The sequence below is a fragment of the Gambusia affinis genome, linkage group LG14 (assembly GCF_019740435.1).
Source record: "Gambusia affinis linkage group LG14, SWU_Gaff_1.0, whole genome shotgun sequence".
Lineage (NCBI taxonomy): Eukaryota > Metazoa > Chordata > Actinopteri > Cyprinodontiformes > Poeciliidae > Gambusia > Gambusia affinis.
In genome coordinates this window covers 4,784,095-4,801,583 of record NC_057881.1, presented here as the reverse complement: position 1 = coordinate 4,801,583, position 17,489 = coordinate 4,784,095, and the positions used below count along the sequence as shown (strand labels likewise).

The following is a 17,489-nucleotide window of genomic DNA, read 5'->3' as shown; positions in this document are numbered from 1 at the left end:
ATCTCTTATGCTCCAACTGACATGTCACAAACTGAATATATTAGGGTATTTACACCACAACTCACATTATGCAAAATAACTGTGGGTACATGAATTAAAATCACCCATTTGAATTAGGAATGATTTATCTCAGCAATAAAATTAAGTTTACAATCTTAAAAAAACACAATCTGAATCTGAGTCATTTGCTCCTTTAGCCACTACCAGGTCAAACAATTAAGAAAACCTGATAAGATAGCTAAAAAACAAACATGTTTTGTTTCACTTTTTAACCAAATTGGGTTATTTTTTAGAAATGGTGCATCCAACCAGCTACAGAGCACCTTTGAAATACTCATCAAAAATCACAGAATAATAATTCAAAAAGCTTCAAGGACAGAGAAAAATTAAATCAATTGTAATTGATAATCATGTGCTCTTGGAAATAAGAGAGTAGCCAAGAAAAAATGTCACAAATCTTGAAATTAGAAAAATATTTTTAATGCAGGCAAATGTATTTAAATTTCTACTTCTGGACTAAAAATATCAAATAAGGGTGATACTGAAAAACCCATTCATCTTTGGTTTGTTGTTTTTAATATGTGAAATGGTGAGAGTGTGAAGCCACGGATAAGAAGAGTTCTTTATAAGACTTGCCTGTGCAAATAAAATTGCACCGTATTTACTAAACAACATTTTTTGAGCTCACAAATAAACAGCACAACTCAGAAGAAACTACAGATGAATTAATGAGGATGTATTTTTTTTCTAAAATTACACTCGCTTCAGAATTATACACATTTTAATCACCCTTTCCACGCAGCGGTGGCTTTAAAAAGAGGAAACCAGTACAACTTACCACAGGACCCGGCTCTCCACGATCACCTCTGGCGCCTCTGATTCCAGGACCGCCCTGGTAGACACAAAAATATTGTAACTACATATGCAAGAGCAACAACACTTGGGACATAGACATGTTTTATGTGTGTGAAAGGAATGAGAAAATGACTCCACAAAAAAGTTGGGAAATAAGTGAAAGAACAAGTAAAATAATGAAACCAAAGCAGCTTAAGCTGTAAATTAAAGGATTCATTAGTATATATGAAATGATCTCTGTTTGCCAACTGAACGTTGGGCAACATAGATGTCCTTCAGTTAATCTGTGCTGTTGAAAAGTCTTATAAAATCACTGAAATCACATGTAAGGTTTTCTTCTATCTATGTTTTTAGTAACAAAGCTGCATTACTTCTAATAGATTACTAGGATAAACATAATAAGTTGCTCACAGGCACTCCAGGAGGACCAGCTGGACCTTTGCTGTCCTGTGTGCAGGTGCAGGCTTTGGGTAAGGCTGGACAGTCTACCTCCTTCCTCTGGATGATGAAAATACCATGCAAATGACAAAGAAAAACGAAAAAAGAAAGAATGTGATGACAAAAGTGTTTAAATATGATAAAAGTAAGCAAAGTAAAGGTTTGACTTTAAACATGAACTAATAAACTGATGGAAGAAGATTAGTGTATAAATCTAATATTTAGATTTATACACTAATTTGGCCTAAATTTGGCCAAATTTTCTCTGGCCTAGTTTTATAGTCATTCAACAGATTCAAACTCATTGGATGTTTAAAGGTTTATGAAATACAATTCACTTACAACACTTAACTTGTTATGACTCTGTCTAGACTTTTCTCTAATTAGCTATTAGCTGAAAAAAGGATTTTACTAAAGGGAAGTGAAAACACGAAGAGCATCATGTCTAACATTTCACTTCATAGCAGAAGCCAACTTTCAGAAAACATGAAAAAAACTTTTAGAAGTGAAATAAATTTTAAAAAATGGGTGGTGTAAAAAGAAACTCTGACTTAGTAGTATCCAATTTTGCCAAAGTAGCGAAATCAAAAAGGTAAATCTCAAACAACTTTAAAATTTGACCTCACCAGGCCAGGCAGTTCACAGCACTTGTCTCTGTTGGCCCAGGATGTGCTGCAAATAATGTCAAAGTTCTGGAGCTGGAACTGCAGAAAAAACAACATAGAATACAAATCTGAATGTTTCAAAATGCAACAAAAAATTGGACATAAAGGTTAGGCTGTTTTACAGTGAAGCTTGGAATTTAATTTAGGAATAATAAACCTACATAACACCAAAACTTCATAATATGACTCAGTATAGTTAATTTATGATCAAATTTTACAGACATAACAGAAATATAATGAAGTTTAACCTGATTGCCAACGAAAAACAAAAGGAGCAATCAAAACCATCAAGTTGTTTTTTAACAGAAAAATATGGAAAATGTTAAAAACAGGTCTTTAAACAGATGAAGTCAAAAGAGGAAATTCAGCTGGAACTATCAAAATGTGTCTGGCTTCTTACCTATGATTTTAATTTAAATGTATTCATTTTACCTTTAAATTTTGCCACTTCACTTTCAGGCCCTCACTAAACTGAGGCTGAATTAGCAAAAAAGCCAAATGAGAATCTCTGATATGGAATACGGGACAATATTTTGTTTTCAAACTAAAATATGTTTTAAAGATTTTACTCCAAATGAAGGTGGACAGAAAGTTAAATGAATAAAAGACACAAACATAAACAATGCTACTGTTTTGCTAATCAATCACTGTAATTAATGTCCCTTAACAGGACTTCTTGAGATGATCTCTGTGACCCGGCCAATCAGATGGACCACTAATAACCAGACTGAAGATCTGAGACCTGCTGGGAATAAAATTATACTCTGTGGTCATGAATTGTTTAAAGACTCAAAACTTAAGTGTGCATCATATTAGGGTGAAAATTTTGTTGGTTCAGTAATCAATAATGATTTGATCTGGATAGGAAGTAAAGTGGAATCCAGTGTTGCAGAATTGTGCTGCGTGTGAACGCTTTATTTACCGGTGCAGAGTTGTCCTTGTTCTCTCTTGAACGAACCATCCTGCCCAGAACTTCCACTCCATCTGTGGTGATGTTTCCTGCAGCGTTGATGAACTTCTCTGCCACCATTTTGCAGTCGATGAAAACTTTGGCACTCGTCTTGCTGATTGCAATGTGCAGCTGTATTAAACCAGAAGTAAAACAGAACTTAATAAAGTCTTAGAAGAAACCTTGAAGCATCTAACATGTACTGCTATAGGTTCTGAACTTTATGCCATAATTATTAATCATAGCAGTTACTAGAAATAAGATGCTGATCAAATGTAACATTAGGAAAACCGATAAGCTGAAGAGAAAGGGTAGCTGTTTAAATAGCAGGAGAAGAGCTCCCTCTACCTGTGCGCAGCTGTAAATGAATCCAGTTTATTGGACAATTTTCCAGCAGATAATGCATGTACATCTATGCAACACCCATAGCATGAAATAAAAGTTACAAATGTGGGGGGAATAGTTATTTGTATATAAAACTGAATGCATTTACCAGAATCTGGACTGGAATCTGGGATTCAAAACAGTTTCAGTGCATGGCTTTGAAATAATTCTACCTACATAACTGAATAATTTAATATATTAGATACTAAAAATTGAAAAATAAATTTGATAAATAGAGAAAACAGCTGGATAGATACCAAGAGGTGGATTAGATGTGCCAATGATGGCATATTATTTAAAATTAAATCATTTATAGTCTCTACTTCCTCCTGATACTTGCATTTTTCATCCCAGATTCTGGTGATTGGCAAATATTGCCTATCAACCACAAAAGCAATATTGCTATCAGATATTAGCCCAAATTATCATATTAGTGACTTCCTTCCTTTTACAGTGATCTTCCTATTTTGCTGACCATATTCAGACTCTCATGGCTTTCTTTGTGCAATGTTAACACAATTCTTTTTTAAACTACAGAAGCTGGTACTGTTCTCAGCAACATTGATGTTTGTGTGTTGAACTGAGAAGTCCCTCTGTTTCAGAAATGTGACACTTTGCCAACCTGGGGTGAGATATTCTGTTTAATTGGTGTCAAACACACAATAGCAGCTTCACATTCAGATACCAGGAAAATAAATCAAAGTGAGACAATGAGATTAAAATGAAAAATACAGATGAAGTTATAAAGTAATTTTCTTTTTAGGGTTATTATTGTATATTACTGAATGTGACAAATTAATGGAGGAAAAACTGTTTTGATACAGATCAGCAGTCAGAGACTTTTTATAGTTCATGTGTGTCTAACTATGTTATTGTTTTCTTAAAACATATCATCCTTCCAGTTATTTTTTATTTTGATCATTTTGATCTCTTGTTCGTAAAATGACTCATATCATGATAAAAAAAAGATCTCCTTTATGTTTAATTTTATTAGAAAATCTCACCATGTCAGTTCATAGTTAGCATTATTTTGCAGATATTTGTAAACTATAAAACATTCCCTCTGAGAAATTAAAATAAATAAAAGACAGCTACATTTAAAGTGGCTGGGACTGAAGCTAGATCCCTTACATCTGAAGCCAAACTTCAGCGCAGGAAAAAGACAGGCTGCTCACTTTGGAGCCAGAACAGGAGACAATCTCAAGCACAGACTCAAGGAGTTCTACTACCTACGTGTGTTGTGTTATGAGTTAAAGTGGGAGGGAGTATGGGATGAATATTCAGATTGGGGTCTCATCTGTAGTAATGGGATAAAAAGGAAGGTCTCAATTTACAAGATCAGCAACATAAAAGAGACATGAATCACATCTAAAAGAAAATCTGTTAGAAGCAGAAAGACTTGAGACTGGCAAGGAGGTTCACATTACAGCAGAAGAAAAACCAGCCTGAAATAAGTATACTCATGTCTTAACAGTGAAAGTTTAGATCTAAATAAAAAAAGAATCCTTTTACACAGAAGAATTAAAAAAAGTTTCAATCTGTAGATATGTAAAACCAGTTGACGAATACCACAAGGACTCAGAGAGGTAATTAAAGCTAAAGGTCATTATTCAAAGTATTCACACATTGCTGTCATAGTTTTATTTGTCAAAAAACTTTAAAAATGTTCTTCTGCCCCACAATTAGGGACCACGTTGTTTATCACACAGAATCCCAGCCAAACTTATTGAGGTTTATGAAGGAGCTTCGGAATCCTGCTGGGCCATAAAGCTGAAAAGTACCTTTTGATTTTAGCTGAAGCTTTAAGCGACTTTGAAGTTCTTAGAGAAATTTGGAGCAGAACAAACAACTGCAACCCCTTATTTTGCTTATTTTTTTATTTTAAATGAAATGTATCCTTTCCACTATTTTTACATAAGGCAGGGAAAAGACAACAATTTTGCTGAATTTTGCACCAGTTATTTTTCGTGCAACCTGTCAGAATAGGACATTTTCAGCTGAAGTGCAGAGAAGTGCTGTAAAAATACTAATATTATTATTTTGCAGCACTAAAGGGTCATCAGAATCAGGCAAAAAACTGTTCCTGATTCTGATTGGCTGAAAGATAGTAATTATTACCCTCTCAAATCTGACACAACTCTTTACTATCTCCAAAAGAAGCTGTTACTAGGCAACACCGTTTGGTTTCCACAAGAGAAGGAAGTGCAATAATAGAAAAAAAAAAGATACTACCCCATATATTCAGCATTTCAAACAAACAGGCCCATTAGACAAACACTTGCCAGCAGGAAAATGTTGTAGCTCTAATATACAACAAGAAAAAAGCTGAGGATGCAGAAGTTAGAAAATCTTTTTCCCGCAACCTTTCAGCTGGTAATATGTGCAATATCAATTGACGGTGATAAAATGAAGCTTCTGCTTGAAATCCAACCACGCAGCACTTTCCTGCAGTTCTGTGGAGGAGTGCTGAGCTATTTTGTGCTTTATAAGGTCACTTCTGCCAAACAATTGACAAAATGTGTCTTACATCCAAGACTTATTGCTATTTTTTATTAAACTGACTCAGAGTTACTATGTGGAGGGAAAAAAGTGGTTTTTTGTTCAGGGACTGGTTGGCATTTCTTTTTCCAAACTTGGCCACAGTTCTAAAAATCCAAAAATAGCATGACTTAAAACGTAAAACTGTGCTCCATTCCTGCTCAATTCCATCTTATGTACCCATGACTGTGTGTGTAAACTAGTAAATCCATACTTGTATGCACATGCAGGAAGTGCAGAAGTTTCTGAGACTTGAGTTAAATCCTGCTGAGACTGTGGAGTGTGAAGGACTACCACCTTATCCGAGGATACAGCTTGTGGAAGAACATTTCCACACTCAAAATATCCTCAAATGTCACCTTTTCAGCAAATAAGACTGTTTAGGAAAAGACAGGTAAAGTTACAACTGAAGCCCATAAAACCCTCAAGGTGGGTTAAAAGGACACGTCAAGTGATTTTACTGATTATCACGCTAGTTATTTACTTTAATCCCTAACCACATGACCCAATACAGATGTCGGCTCGACTTATCAGGAAGGCACTGGAGATTCTGGTCCTCCAGGATTATAAAATCAACTCTGGCTCACTCAGACTCGTGCGCGAACACACACATGCACACGTAGACGGAGCAGAACAAAAGGTGAAAAGGTAAGCGGGGTAAGCTCTGCTGACAGCAAGCAGACAGAAGTGACTGCAGATCAGTGAATGAGTTACTCTGATGATAACACAACGCGACGGTGAGCAGGTTCAGTCTTGGGGCGTGACTCAACTGAAGTCAGCCTGTCGGGACACCAGCCACTGTAACGCTGCTCAGAAAGACTGGGGTAAAAATAGAACAAGGCAGGAGCGAGAGACAGCAAGGAAACGGAGCTGAACTGTGGAAATCAATAAGATGATAAACCAGACAGTTGGACTGCAAAACAACAACAACAACAAAAAAACAGAAATAAGATGGTGATACAGCTGTCAACCAATAAGTCACTGCAGGCTAGTGAATTACCTTGAGATGGACCTGTCTGTCATGGCCAACAAGTAGTTTGAAGCCACTTTATTTTGTACTTAACATCTGGCAAGTGTTTCTTTCTGGTATTCTCTGAAATACATGTAGTAAATTTAGTCCTCCAATGCAGGGGGATGTTTTGTTGGTTCTGAAGCATCAATTAACTTTTTGCTTTTGCTAAAATTTTCACTATGACTCAGCATCATACTCTGCATTCTCTTTGCCAAGTCAGGCTTTCATAGGTGACTTACCCTGCAGGTAAAAAATGTTAATGCTACATTTTGTATGCATCAGAACATCCTGATTAAGATATCTGAAGGTCAGTGTAAAGGGAATCAGGTATTTAAAAAAAAACAAACGCATAATGGCATTCTGACCTTGTGAAAGCTTCCAAAGAAGAGTTTTTTGATTTCTGGATCTTCAAATGTGACAGTCTGAAAATCTCCCCTGAAGTCGTTGTTGAAGAATGTCAGAGTTTTTCCTCCATCTGCAGGGAAATACAGAAAAGTGTTTAATAGAATGCAAAAAAAACCCCACATACATTAAAATGTTTGTTATGTTATAGTCAAGCGTTTGTGAAAATGTCTGCCGCTTTCACCCAGAAAATTGACAAGAGGTACATGTACCTGCAGGCAGCACTGAATTATAGCTAAAATAATAAAACAATAATGCAAGTCTCATATTTTTAAACAGACAGCATTTTTCTGTCTTGACTCTTCCATGCGTAATAGTATCCACTAAAATCGTTTGTCTTATTTAATTGAACAGATGTTATTGAGCCAGTTTTACCCATGGTCCTCACTATTGTGACATTCAAGTCAATTCAACAGATCTAAATCGAACTCCCTCCTCTCCACCTTGGTGCTAGAAGTTGCCATGCAACAGTTAGCTTTCTACAAGTGTGATGCTTGTTAGGATGAAAAAGTTCTTGTGCAGATTAGTAAGGCTCCCATGGTTGTATCACATTTCCCATTAACAGAAACGTTTGTATAAAACGAATGGCACTTTGTGAAGATTTAAACGTAAAGTTGTTTTACTTACTGTCCAGGATGACTCCAGTGAGTGGATCGTTGTTCTTATTGAGGATCTCCCAGATAGCAAAGGGCTCCTCCGGCGTGTCAGGCAGCACTCTGAACAGCAGTGTGATGGTGTAGTCAGAGGGAAGCCCCTCAGGATGGATAAACCTGTGAATCAGAACCACAGATGCAACTGAGACTTTCTAGGAGATTCTGTTGACTAAAACATCTAAGTTGTCCTTTTCTTTCCAAAAGGTCATCGCCTCTCACTTCAACAAACGTTATATGTCATCCTGTCTATGCAGCTTATAAAGTTGTCATACCTGGTTGGCTGTGCCATCAGAGCGTTGCTGTGCAGGTGGAAACAGGGAAAGGCATTGAAGGTGCCAGGTACCATGGAAACACCAGAGATGCTGTTGTACTTATTTTCAACAAGTCCAAACAGCTCCATCATACGGAATCCTGCAGACAGGTGGTGGGAAAGAGATCTTGTTAACATTAAAGGAAATTAGGCCAGAGGACTGCAGAAGATTCAAGAATATTTATCTCAGACAGCTTAGCTCACTTTAAAAGATAGATACAGTTATAAACCGAGTGTTAACCTTTTTTTCTGTCTGCTGCAGATCGTCTGCTCATCTATCTCATAAATTACTAAGTCCTTCTCTCTCCAACCGACTGGCTGCTTATTCTCCTGCACTAAAGCACAAATGAACCGATTTGATTTTCTTCTCTCTCTCCTTTCTAGCAGCTCCGTATTCACCACCTTTTGTCCAGTGTGCCCTTTCTCACTCATCTGTACAAGTTCAAACCATCTTAGATTTACCTCACTTCTATTTCTGCTTGATCTGTTTGATCCAATCCAATAAAAAAGACCATCAACTCCAGCTCATCTTGAAAACCTTCTCTTTAACTATTGCAGTTTCTGTCACAAATCATCCCTGACATTTGTTTCCATCCATTCTTCAAGTACTTACACTTCTCCAACTTCAGTACCTCTCCACTCCTTGCAACTGTCCTGTTTCACTTCTCTTAATAAAAACCTAACCTGTCCTGCTTCTATTTACTCTAATTTCTCCTCTCCCCAGAGAATACCTCCACCTCTCCAGAGTTTCTTATCTGCTCCCTACTCTTGCGAAGAGTCATGAAGTTGTCTTCAAACATAGTGATCTATAAGGACTCCTGCCTGACTTCATCTGTAAACCTGTCTGTCACTACTGCAAACAAAAAAAGGGCTAAGCACTGATTCTTAACACTCTGGAAGCTATCCGTCTGTTACAAATCATTCCTGACATTTGTCTTCATTTACTCTACAGATAATTAAAATTGTCCACTTTCAATTTTTCAACTTGTGTCTTAACTGTCCCATTTTTCTTTCAGTTGTTTGCATGTGTACAAAGTATTTTCTTTTCTTGACTTTCATTCCTTTTCTATCTACAACAGTCTTCTACCATTCCAGATGTCTTTTCACCTGCTACTTATTCTCACTGCAGATCTCAATGTTGCCTGTGAACCTCCTAATCTATAAGTATTCCCGCCTGACCATCCCTCCATTATCTTTCACTCAATTTGGGATTGGGTTGTGGAAGCAGCACCTTAAACAAGGAGACCCAAACGTCCTTCTCTCCACCCACTTGTACCGACTCCTCCAGGACAATTCCCAGGCTTTCCCAGGACATTTGAAAAACATTGTCTGTCCAGCATATCCTGGGTCTTCCTCTGGGTCTCCTCCTGGTGGAACATCTCCCTAGAGAGGAATCCTACCCATATGCCCTACCCAAAACCTCATCTGGCTTTTCAATTAACATTCTCTAAACCACCCTTGCGTAAGTCTCTGCCACATTTAACTCATTCAGTAACCCAGTTCTTTCCTCGGTACCTTGTTCTCTAAATATAAGAAAACAGTGCAAGTCTTTTCTGTCTCTACACTTCTCCATAAAGCCTTTCAAAACATACATCACATCCTTACTGCTCTTCTTCTGCTTATTACCACACTCACTTAGAAGTGAGAAATCATCACCTCACTTCTAAGAGTAGCTTCAACAAATCTTTCTCATATCTTCATGAAATGACTCAGCTGCATTATTCCTCAGTGGTCAAGTTGTACCACAGACAAGCCAGTTTCACATGTTGAGATGTAAAAATAATTTGAAAAAATAACTTATAATGGGGACACAAAGCTCTAAATAAGTTAGTATTTTAATAGTCGTTAGTAAATTTTTGCACAAACAATAAGAAATTACGTTCACTTGTCTTTTAGTACATTGTAAGCAGTTATGTTTCCACATGTAGCTTGTTGGGGTAAAGAGGCATTCTTTAACATTTACCTGGGGTTGTGCTGCCACTCATTGGTATTGATGGACAAGCTGTTAAAGACAAAAACAAAGAAAAACAAAACCAAACAAACATTCAGCACAGTAGTGAAGAAATGTCACATGCTGTTTACCTAAAGGAAGTTGAACTCTAACTAAAACGTACTCGCAGTAGCGGCCTCGCACACAAAGGTCACCAGCTTCTCTTCAATCCTCTGAAAGGCATCCAGGTCGTCCACGAAGAAGACGTGCCTGTCGCTCGGTTTACTGGCGATGCTCACCAACTCTCCATAGTCGGCATCAGCGAAGCCGATAGCAAACACAATGTAACCTTTACAAAGAGGGTGGATAAGAAAAACAAACGCTTTGTCTTCAGTACGGGATTCAGTAACTGGAATTTATACAAGTTGTCCTTTAATTAAACAACGATTAACCCATGTAGCAACACGGTACGCTTATAAAAAAACATTTCCTGGTCACAACATGATAGTGTAGATGAAATGATGTATTGTTGTACTAAAATGAAAGCAATAGAAATATTGATTATTAAACAAAATCTCAGTTCCACATTAGCTTGATGGAAGCTGTTATAAGTCCTGGAAAATGTGTTTACACACAAAAAATATTAAGAATACAATATTAAGAGTATGGACTACAGGTTACAGACAGGCTGCCAACACCCCATTCAAAACAAAATAAAACCAAACCAACCAAAGTTTTAGCTTCCTATATAACCATTAAAACAAGAGAAATCATTTCTGACCTGACATCTGCATCTCTTTGGAAACTTTATTGACATCATCTTGGGATCGGCCATCAGTCAGAACTACAAGGACGTTGGGGATTCCTCTCCTGGCTCCTCCCTCAGCAGTAAAGATGTTTTCCTTCACATGCTGGATGGCTCGACCTGATTGAAAAGATGAAGCCGTCAATTATTTCCAACAATTATATCAGAGAGTGGCAACCGATATGCAGAAAATGCTAAAAATCAGAATTTTTTATCTTTTGTCTTTACTTTCCTTACAGGAGAGAACTTGAAAGTTTGAGAAAAGCACAAATAATTAGTGTACCTTTTTTTAGTGGGAGAAAAACAGTCTCAAATCACAAAGTGTGTTTGGGTCCAAAAAGTCAATAGGAGAGCTGCTAGTGCGCAGAAAACAGGCTTTGATTCATTCTTCCCTGCAGGTTTATTCACATTGTTGCTAAAACAATTTGTGCACTACAAAGCAATGTTACACCAGAAAACAAAATCTGCATTACAAATTTAAATAAACAGCATGAAGATTGCAGATTATGGATCAGTGCTGCTGAGCAAATTGCTGCCTTGGAGGGTTCATCTTCCTGCCAGAAGTCAGATCGACCCTCCACACATGCCAATACTGCCCCGAGAGTTTAGGATTTTAATTTGGCGCCAGTTAAATTGCTATGTCTCGGATGTTTGTGGCAGTAACCTTTGAAGTTCGTGCTGCTGCACAGTTTCTGTGCTAGAAAAACACAAACAATCAATGAGTCACCACTGAAGTTTACTTCGAAAATGAAGCCGTTATTGACAGCATGATTGTAGGCTTTTCCACTTAATAATTAGTCTCAAAATTGAAACTTTTACTGTGATGACAGGGGGTGATATGTGATGCATGATACATTGATACAAATAAAAATTAAAAGAGATGCATACCAAGGAACCAGCTTATATTGTCATAAACTGTGCACATGAGAGCTTTGATGATGTTGCCATTGTTAAGGTTGCCTTGAGAGGCTGTATGCTTCTGCAGTGCATAACCACAAAAGTCTCACAGGGCTATTTCTAAGCAAAACTTCAGATGCATTAATAATGAACTTAGTTCATGAAATGTGTGGAGCCTCATGGCAAATTTATGACTGGCGTGCAGACTCTGGCTCATCTACAACACCTGGATGGCATCTTCAGAAGCTGTTAAGGATGTGAATACAAATACTGTACGCACCAATAAATTACAATCAAGAATGAATAAATCTGTGTGTGGACAGATGATTCAAATATCCAGAACATATATTCATCTATTTGCATATTTAAATGAGGATATGTCAAGGTCTGGTATTCCTTCATCTATACTTTATTCCACACTGATTGAAAATGTGCTCAAAAAGAATTTCATACATATGTGATAGGTTGTATGTACACATTATTGGTGATGTAACCATACAGCATATTTCAGAGGGAAACCAATCCAAGTCTTTCAATATCAACCACTTGATGTCAAAAATTCACATAAAGTAAATTTTGAACATGAAAGTGTAGACATGTTACATTTAATACAGTACAAAGCAACCCTAAATAGAATGAAAACGTTTAAGGGAGTAACTTAAATTCATGATGAAACTGTTACATTTTATTTAAGCAAGCTTTTGCAATATGCATATATTTAGATATTTTGGTATTACCTCTTAAAACCCTACATTTTTACTTATAATTGTCTCATTAATTCAGTTTGATACTCAATCAAACATAGGTAAATCTTTAGGCTTACTCAGAAGAATAATTATTGTCTTAAATATTTAAATTATTTAAATAAATTAAATGACACCAGAACATCAAACAAATTCAGCCATCATATATTCTACTTTTGGATTGCTTGCAAACTGAATGGGAGTTTAAATTGGAGTTACACTGTGACTGAATGCATAATAACACTCTAAACTGTTGCCTTCTGATTAAAAAAGTATATAAATAAATAAGTGGAGCATTATAGTGTGACATTACCAGCAGGGGAATTCCTTTATGGCAGCAACGCTCTAACAAATCTGCTCGCTGCGATCTCATTTCTACTTTGTAAACACTGATTAAAGACTATTACTGTCTCTTCTCTCCCACAGGCTTTCTTGCATTACACACACCTATATGTAGTGTTAACACATTAAAAACAGGTTTATGTGCATGTTACAGATAACTGAAATCACATACATATGCATACCCCTTAGTCAAGTGCTCAATATAAACCAAGATGTGAGGTCTGAGCGTGTAGATAATAATGATAGTTGTGTTTTATTTACAGCAGTTGCAGAAGTTGAAGGCAGTTATTTTGTCTCTTAGTAGTCCACCTACTGTGTGTGCTTAGCTCTCACCTGTTTTGGTGTTTCCTCCCTTGTAGGAGATCTTGTTGATGGCATCAAGCAGACGCTCTTTGTCACCGTAGGAATTCAGCTTGAACTCAGTCCGAGCGTCGTCACTGAACTGGGCGATGGCCACCTGCCAGGGCCGGGCATAACATCAATCAAACTTCCAATAAGTTTCAACTCATATACATTGTTAGGGTTAGGTCATTTCTAATTGCAAAGATGCAAAGGTTCACATACCATGCAGTCAAAGACGTCAAGGCTTTTTTTATTTAGATAACTTCATTTTTAATAGAAGTCAATCTCTGCAGAGAAACATGCTGGAAAAGTGCATTCAAAATTATAGCTGCAATATTGTGGAAATCTTTGAAGTTGGAAATCAATCTCTCTTCAAGGATTCACTAATAAAAACTACAGGGATTTAAACAATATAATTCTAAAACTTATAAGAAGTGTAGTAACACTAAAATATTGTGGTTCACCACAGAGCCGATCTGGTTGAAATGAGGCGTTTTATTTTCAAAGAATCAAAATAGGTACGAGATAAAATGCTTATAATTATTGGAATAAATGCAAAGGGAAAACTTGTAAATGTACAAGATAGATATACTAGGAAGAAATCCGTGAATAATAATTAATAGAGGACTATATGTCAATAAAGAATTGTAAAAAAAAATTAGTTTTATATTATTTCCACTTTAAAGTGGCACGTTTTAGTATTGGAATCCAAAGATTTTGGTAAAACCTTGATTTTTAAAGTTAAACTGTGTCCTCTAGATTTATTGGCACCTCTCTTAAATATCTATATATATATAGATCTATATATAAAACATTAGTTGAAGTCATTTCTTAGGCTTTGAAAAGAAACGTGCACTTTCTCTTGAATAATATATTCTCTCGCCTTTTCCATGCTGAAAACTGGAAATGAAAAACAGGCCTGTAATAGTCATTATTTATACTTCTAGTCAAAAAGAAGTAGTGGATTATTAACATCTGTCTAGACATTTTAACTTAAGTATACAATGTTCTAAAATGTTTTGATTTAGTTGAAAATTATTTTCTAAAAGTGGGACTTTTAATTTATTAACAAAACTCAAAAGGTTGAATTTTTCTTAATTTGGAAAGGGGACATCATAATAGTGCGATGAAATATGTATTTTCAAGGTTTTCTCACAACTTGGAGGATGATGGGTCAAGAAACCGTAGTGCAGTTTCAGAATCTGGTTTTGTATTTTCAAAAAGGAACGTCAACAAATCCATAATTAGTTGACCTTCATAGTCATTAGCATTTAATATGACATCAGAGCAAAATAAAGCTTGTTGAGAACAATTGCAATACTCTAGAAAATTTAGGCATTCAAACAAAAGAATGATTTCATTCATTCATTTCTTAGTTTTGTTTTGTGCCTTGCCAAATTCCATAATTTACAATGATTATGAATCCTTTTAATTATCAACAGGTATTTTGCTTTGTTTTGTAAAGCCTTAAATAAGTCTATACCCCTTTCCCAAGAGGAAAAGAAATTTAATGTATGCAGTTTTGTGGGGTCACACAGTCATTACTGACACAATAGGCTGCTGATGAAAATCCTCTTCATTAGTTTGCTTCTCCTGAAATTATGGTGATGAGCAACAATTGCTTAGGCGGGATGAGAAAATTGGGTGGAAGTTATTTCCTGAGGAAAACCAGATTTTTAGATCCACTCGCTTGTCAGCAATTTTACACTTGTTTGTTTCAAATGTCATGAACAAATTTTGGTATCTGTGGTTTACTTCTTTCCTTTTGCATTTTGCTAGCGGGAATTTTCTCATTTGCAAATGATGTGCACTTTGCATGTGTGGTTAAGCATAAATTTTCCAATTTGTCCTTCTGTTGCAATATCTCTGCCCCTCGGATAAATACACAGGCAACATTTAATGAGACTAATTCAAATCAGTTTTCAAGCCTCTTTCAAATAATATGGAAGACTCAGAAGCTGAAAAGTGGATGGAATAAAACAGATACTAATATTAAAAATTCATCTGGCAAAACGTTTAGAAAGAAAATGCTTTAATAGACTTTTACTAACTGTTTTTTGTTTCATTCAGGATTTCTGTTTTAGAATGATTTGCTCTCGTTTGGGTTACCTGTGTGCCATCTGGGCCTATCCGATCCAGAGCTCCGACGGTGCTGTACAGGAAACGGATAATCTTCAGGAAGTTGTCGTCACCGATACTCCAGGAACCATCCACTAAAAAGACCAGGTCTGCTTTGGCTGCCTTACAAACTGGGAATAGAAAAAAAAGCAAAACATTCCTTTTACTGTGGTTCTAAAGATTAACCATTTTTGGTCTTAAATCGTCCCTCAAAAATAGTTAATCCTGATAATATGCGTCAGTTAAGAGGCTTTGTTTATGTTGGGAGAAACAAAAGATTGCTTCATGCGTTTCTAGTAGTCACTGAATGTACTTCTAAGGACTATTCAAATTAAATATTAAAAACACATTAAAAACTTTTTAATCTAACACAATAACTAATTTAAGCAAGTAATTCTTCAGCATAAAGGCAGCTAAAAGTAATGAATTAAATTCAAACTCTTCTTAGGCTTTATTTAGTCTGGAAATCTGGTCATATAAATTCCCATTCTACTACTGATAAATAAATGCAAAGCATATGTTGTCTTATATTAGTTGGCATATAGATGTTTTCCAACTTGCTCTTATTTCCCACCAAAGCTGCTTGTTGGTGATTTGAATTAACTGCTCAACTCCTTCAGCTGCCTGTGTTTGTTTCTTGGCAGAATCTGCTCATGCTGATGCATTTTAGATGGGAACTAATTAATCTTTGCTTTATTCAGGTCAGGTCTGGTTCTGGTTCTGTTCCCTCTGGACAGCATCTCTCTTTTGTGAAAATTAATCAAGGCACTTCAGGTTCAGGAAGGGTTTTATTCCGTTTCTGTTCTGCATTCAGAATACGCTTTGAAGTAATTTAACAGGGTCAGAGTTAAGGCTCTTCTTTAGGTCAGCTATGTTCATCTGGGAGTGTTTTATAGATATGAATTATGAATAGCACTTTATTCATGCCGGATGTGTAGGTGTTATCAAGAACTAATAGGGAAAATATTAAAATAAATTAATATTTCCATGATATTTGCCAGACTTATGCAGCTTTCGGATGGACATCCACAATTTAAAAAGTTGGTATAAAATTATACACTTGATATTTTAAACCCTGCTGTTTTATATTTATAAAAATGGGTTAGATATTAACAGCCACAACAACACGTCAACATTTCTTATGGATCTGTTAGCAACTGCACTGTTGAGTCGCTAGCAGTTAATTGTTTAAACATCTAATTTGTACTAAGAAAAGTCTTAGATGAAATTTTCATTATCATATGATAAATGTAAGAATGAAACGCAGGAAATTAGGACACATATATACTTAGATGCTAGATGGCAGTCTAAAACAAAAGCAAACACATGCAGAAATACATGAATCAGGAAGCTTGAAAGGAAACTAATGGGACAAAGGAGTATAAAAACATCACAGGGGACGATTAACAACTGCTATCCCAGTTTTATTACAAGAAACACAACCACATCCTGCAAAAACACAAAAGCACAACTTGAATAAATCCTGATTTAATTAGACATGATGGAACTAAGTTTTGGTACAAGATAAAACAAGCTGCAATTGGCAGAACATTCATTCCAGCACAGCTTTAGCCATGCTCTTCTTCCACTACTAGATTATAATTTTGCTAAGGCAAAAGCAACCAATATTTGCTAGGGAAGACATGACAACATTTTAGATTTGAATCAGAAAAAAAACATGAATCTGACTTTTATTCAGAATGTGTAAGAAAATATGTGGATTAATAACTGTGAAAGTTATTAACAACATCTGATGAGACATAGAAGTAAAATAAGTCAAACTAAAACCAATTGTACCAAAGAAAATCAAAGCAAACTGCTTTTAAATTACAAAAACTACCGCAAAAACATTAAAAATGATGATGCTAATGACAAATATGAATAAATCACATTTCTAGAAGCAGAGGAGGAGCATCTGGGAAATGCAGAAAATATTTTTCAAAGTTATATTTATAAGGCTTGTAAGGATTTTGCATGGACTGAGAAAATTGTTAATTCTAGATGGCAAGAACAATAAGGTTTTTTTCTCTTCTAAACTTTTCATACTTCAAGAGAATTCCTTCGAAGTTCTCAAAGGGGGTCCTGAATCAGTAGCTTTTCACCCGC

At 36.0% G+C, this 17,489-nt stretch overlaps 1 protein-coding gene across 4 annotated transcripts in view; it reads right to left on the bottom strand.

Moving 5' to 3' along the window:
- Window positions 1–17,489, bottom strand: part of LOC122844137 (collagen alpha-1(XIV) chain-like) — a 135,963-nt gene that overhangs the window by 31,162 nt on the left and 87,312 nt on the right. For all 4 annotated transcript variants that reach the window (XM_044139334.1, XM_044139332.1, XM_044139333.1 and 1 more), the window contains 12 exons: window positions 15,375–15,514; window positions 13,257–13,380; window positions 10,918–11,061; window positions 10,321–10,485; window positions 10,170–10,208; window positions 8,169–8,307; window positions 7,871–8,013; window positions 7,207–7,316; window positions 2,881–3,039; window positions 1,920–1,997; window positions 1,267–1,353; window positions 839–892 (listed from right to left, as the gene is read on the bottom strand). In XM_044139334.1, the coding sequence (XP_043995269.1) occupies window positions 839–892; window positions 1,267–1,353; window positions 1,920–1,997; window positions 2,881–3,039; window positions 7,207–7,316; window positions 7,871–8,013; window positions 8,169–8,307; window positions 10,170–10,208; window positions 10,321–10,485; window positions 10,918–11,061; window positions 13,257–13,380; window positions 15,375–15,514 (1,382 nt within the window). The remainder of the gene's footprint in view (window positions 1–838; window positions 893–1,266; window positions 1,354–1,919; window positions 1,998–2,880; window positions 3,040–7,206; window positions 7,317–7,870; window positions 8,014–8,168; window positions 8,308–10,169; window positions 10,209–10,320; window positions 10,486–10,917; window positions 11,062–13,256; window positions 13,381–15,374; window positions 15,515–17,489) is intronic.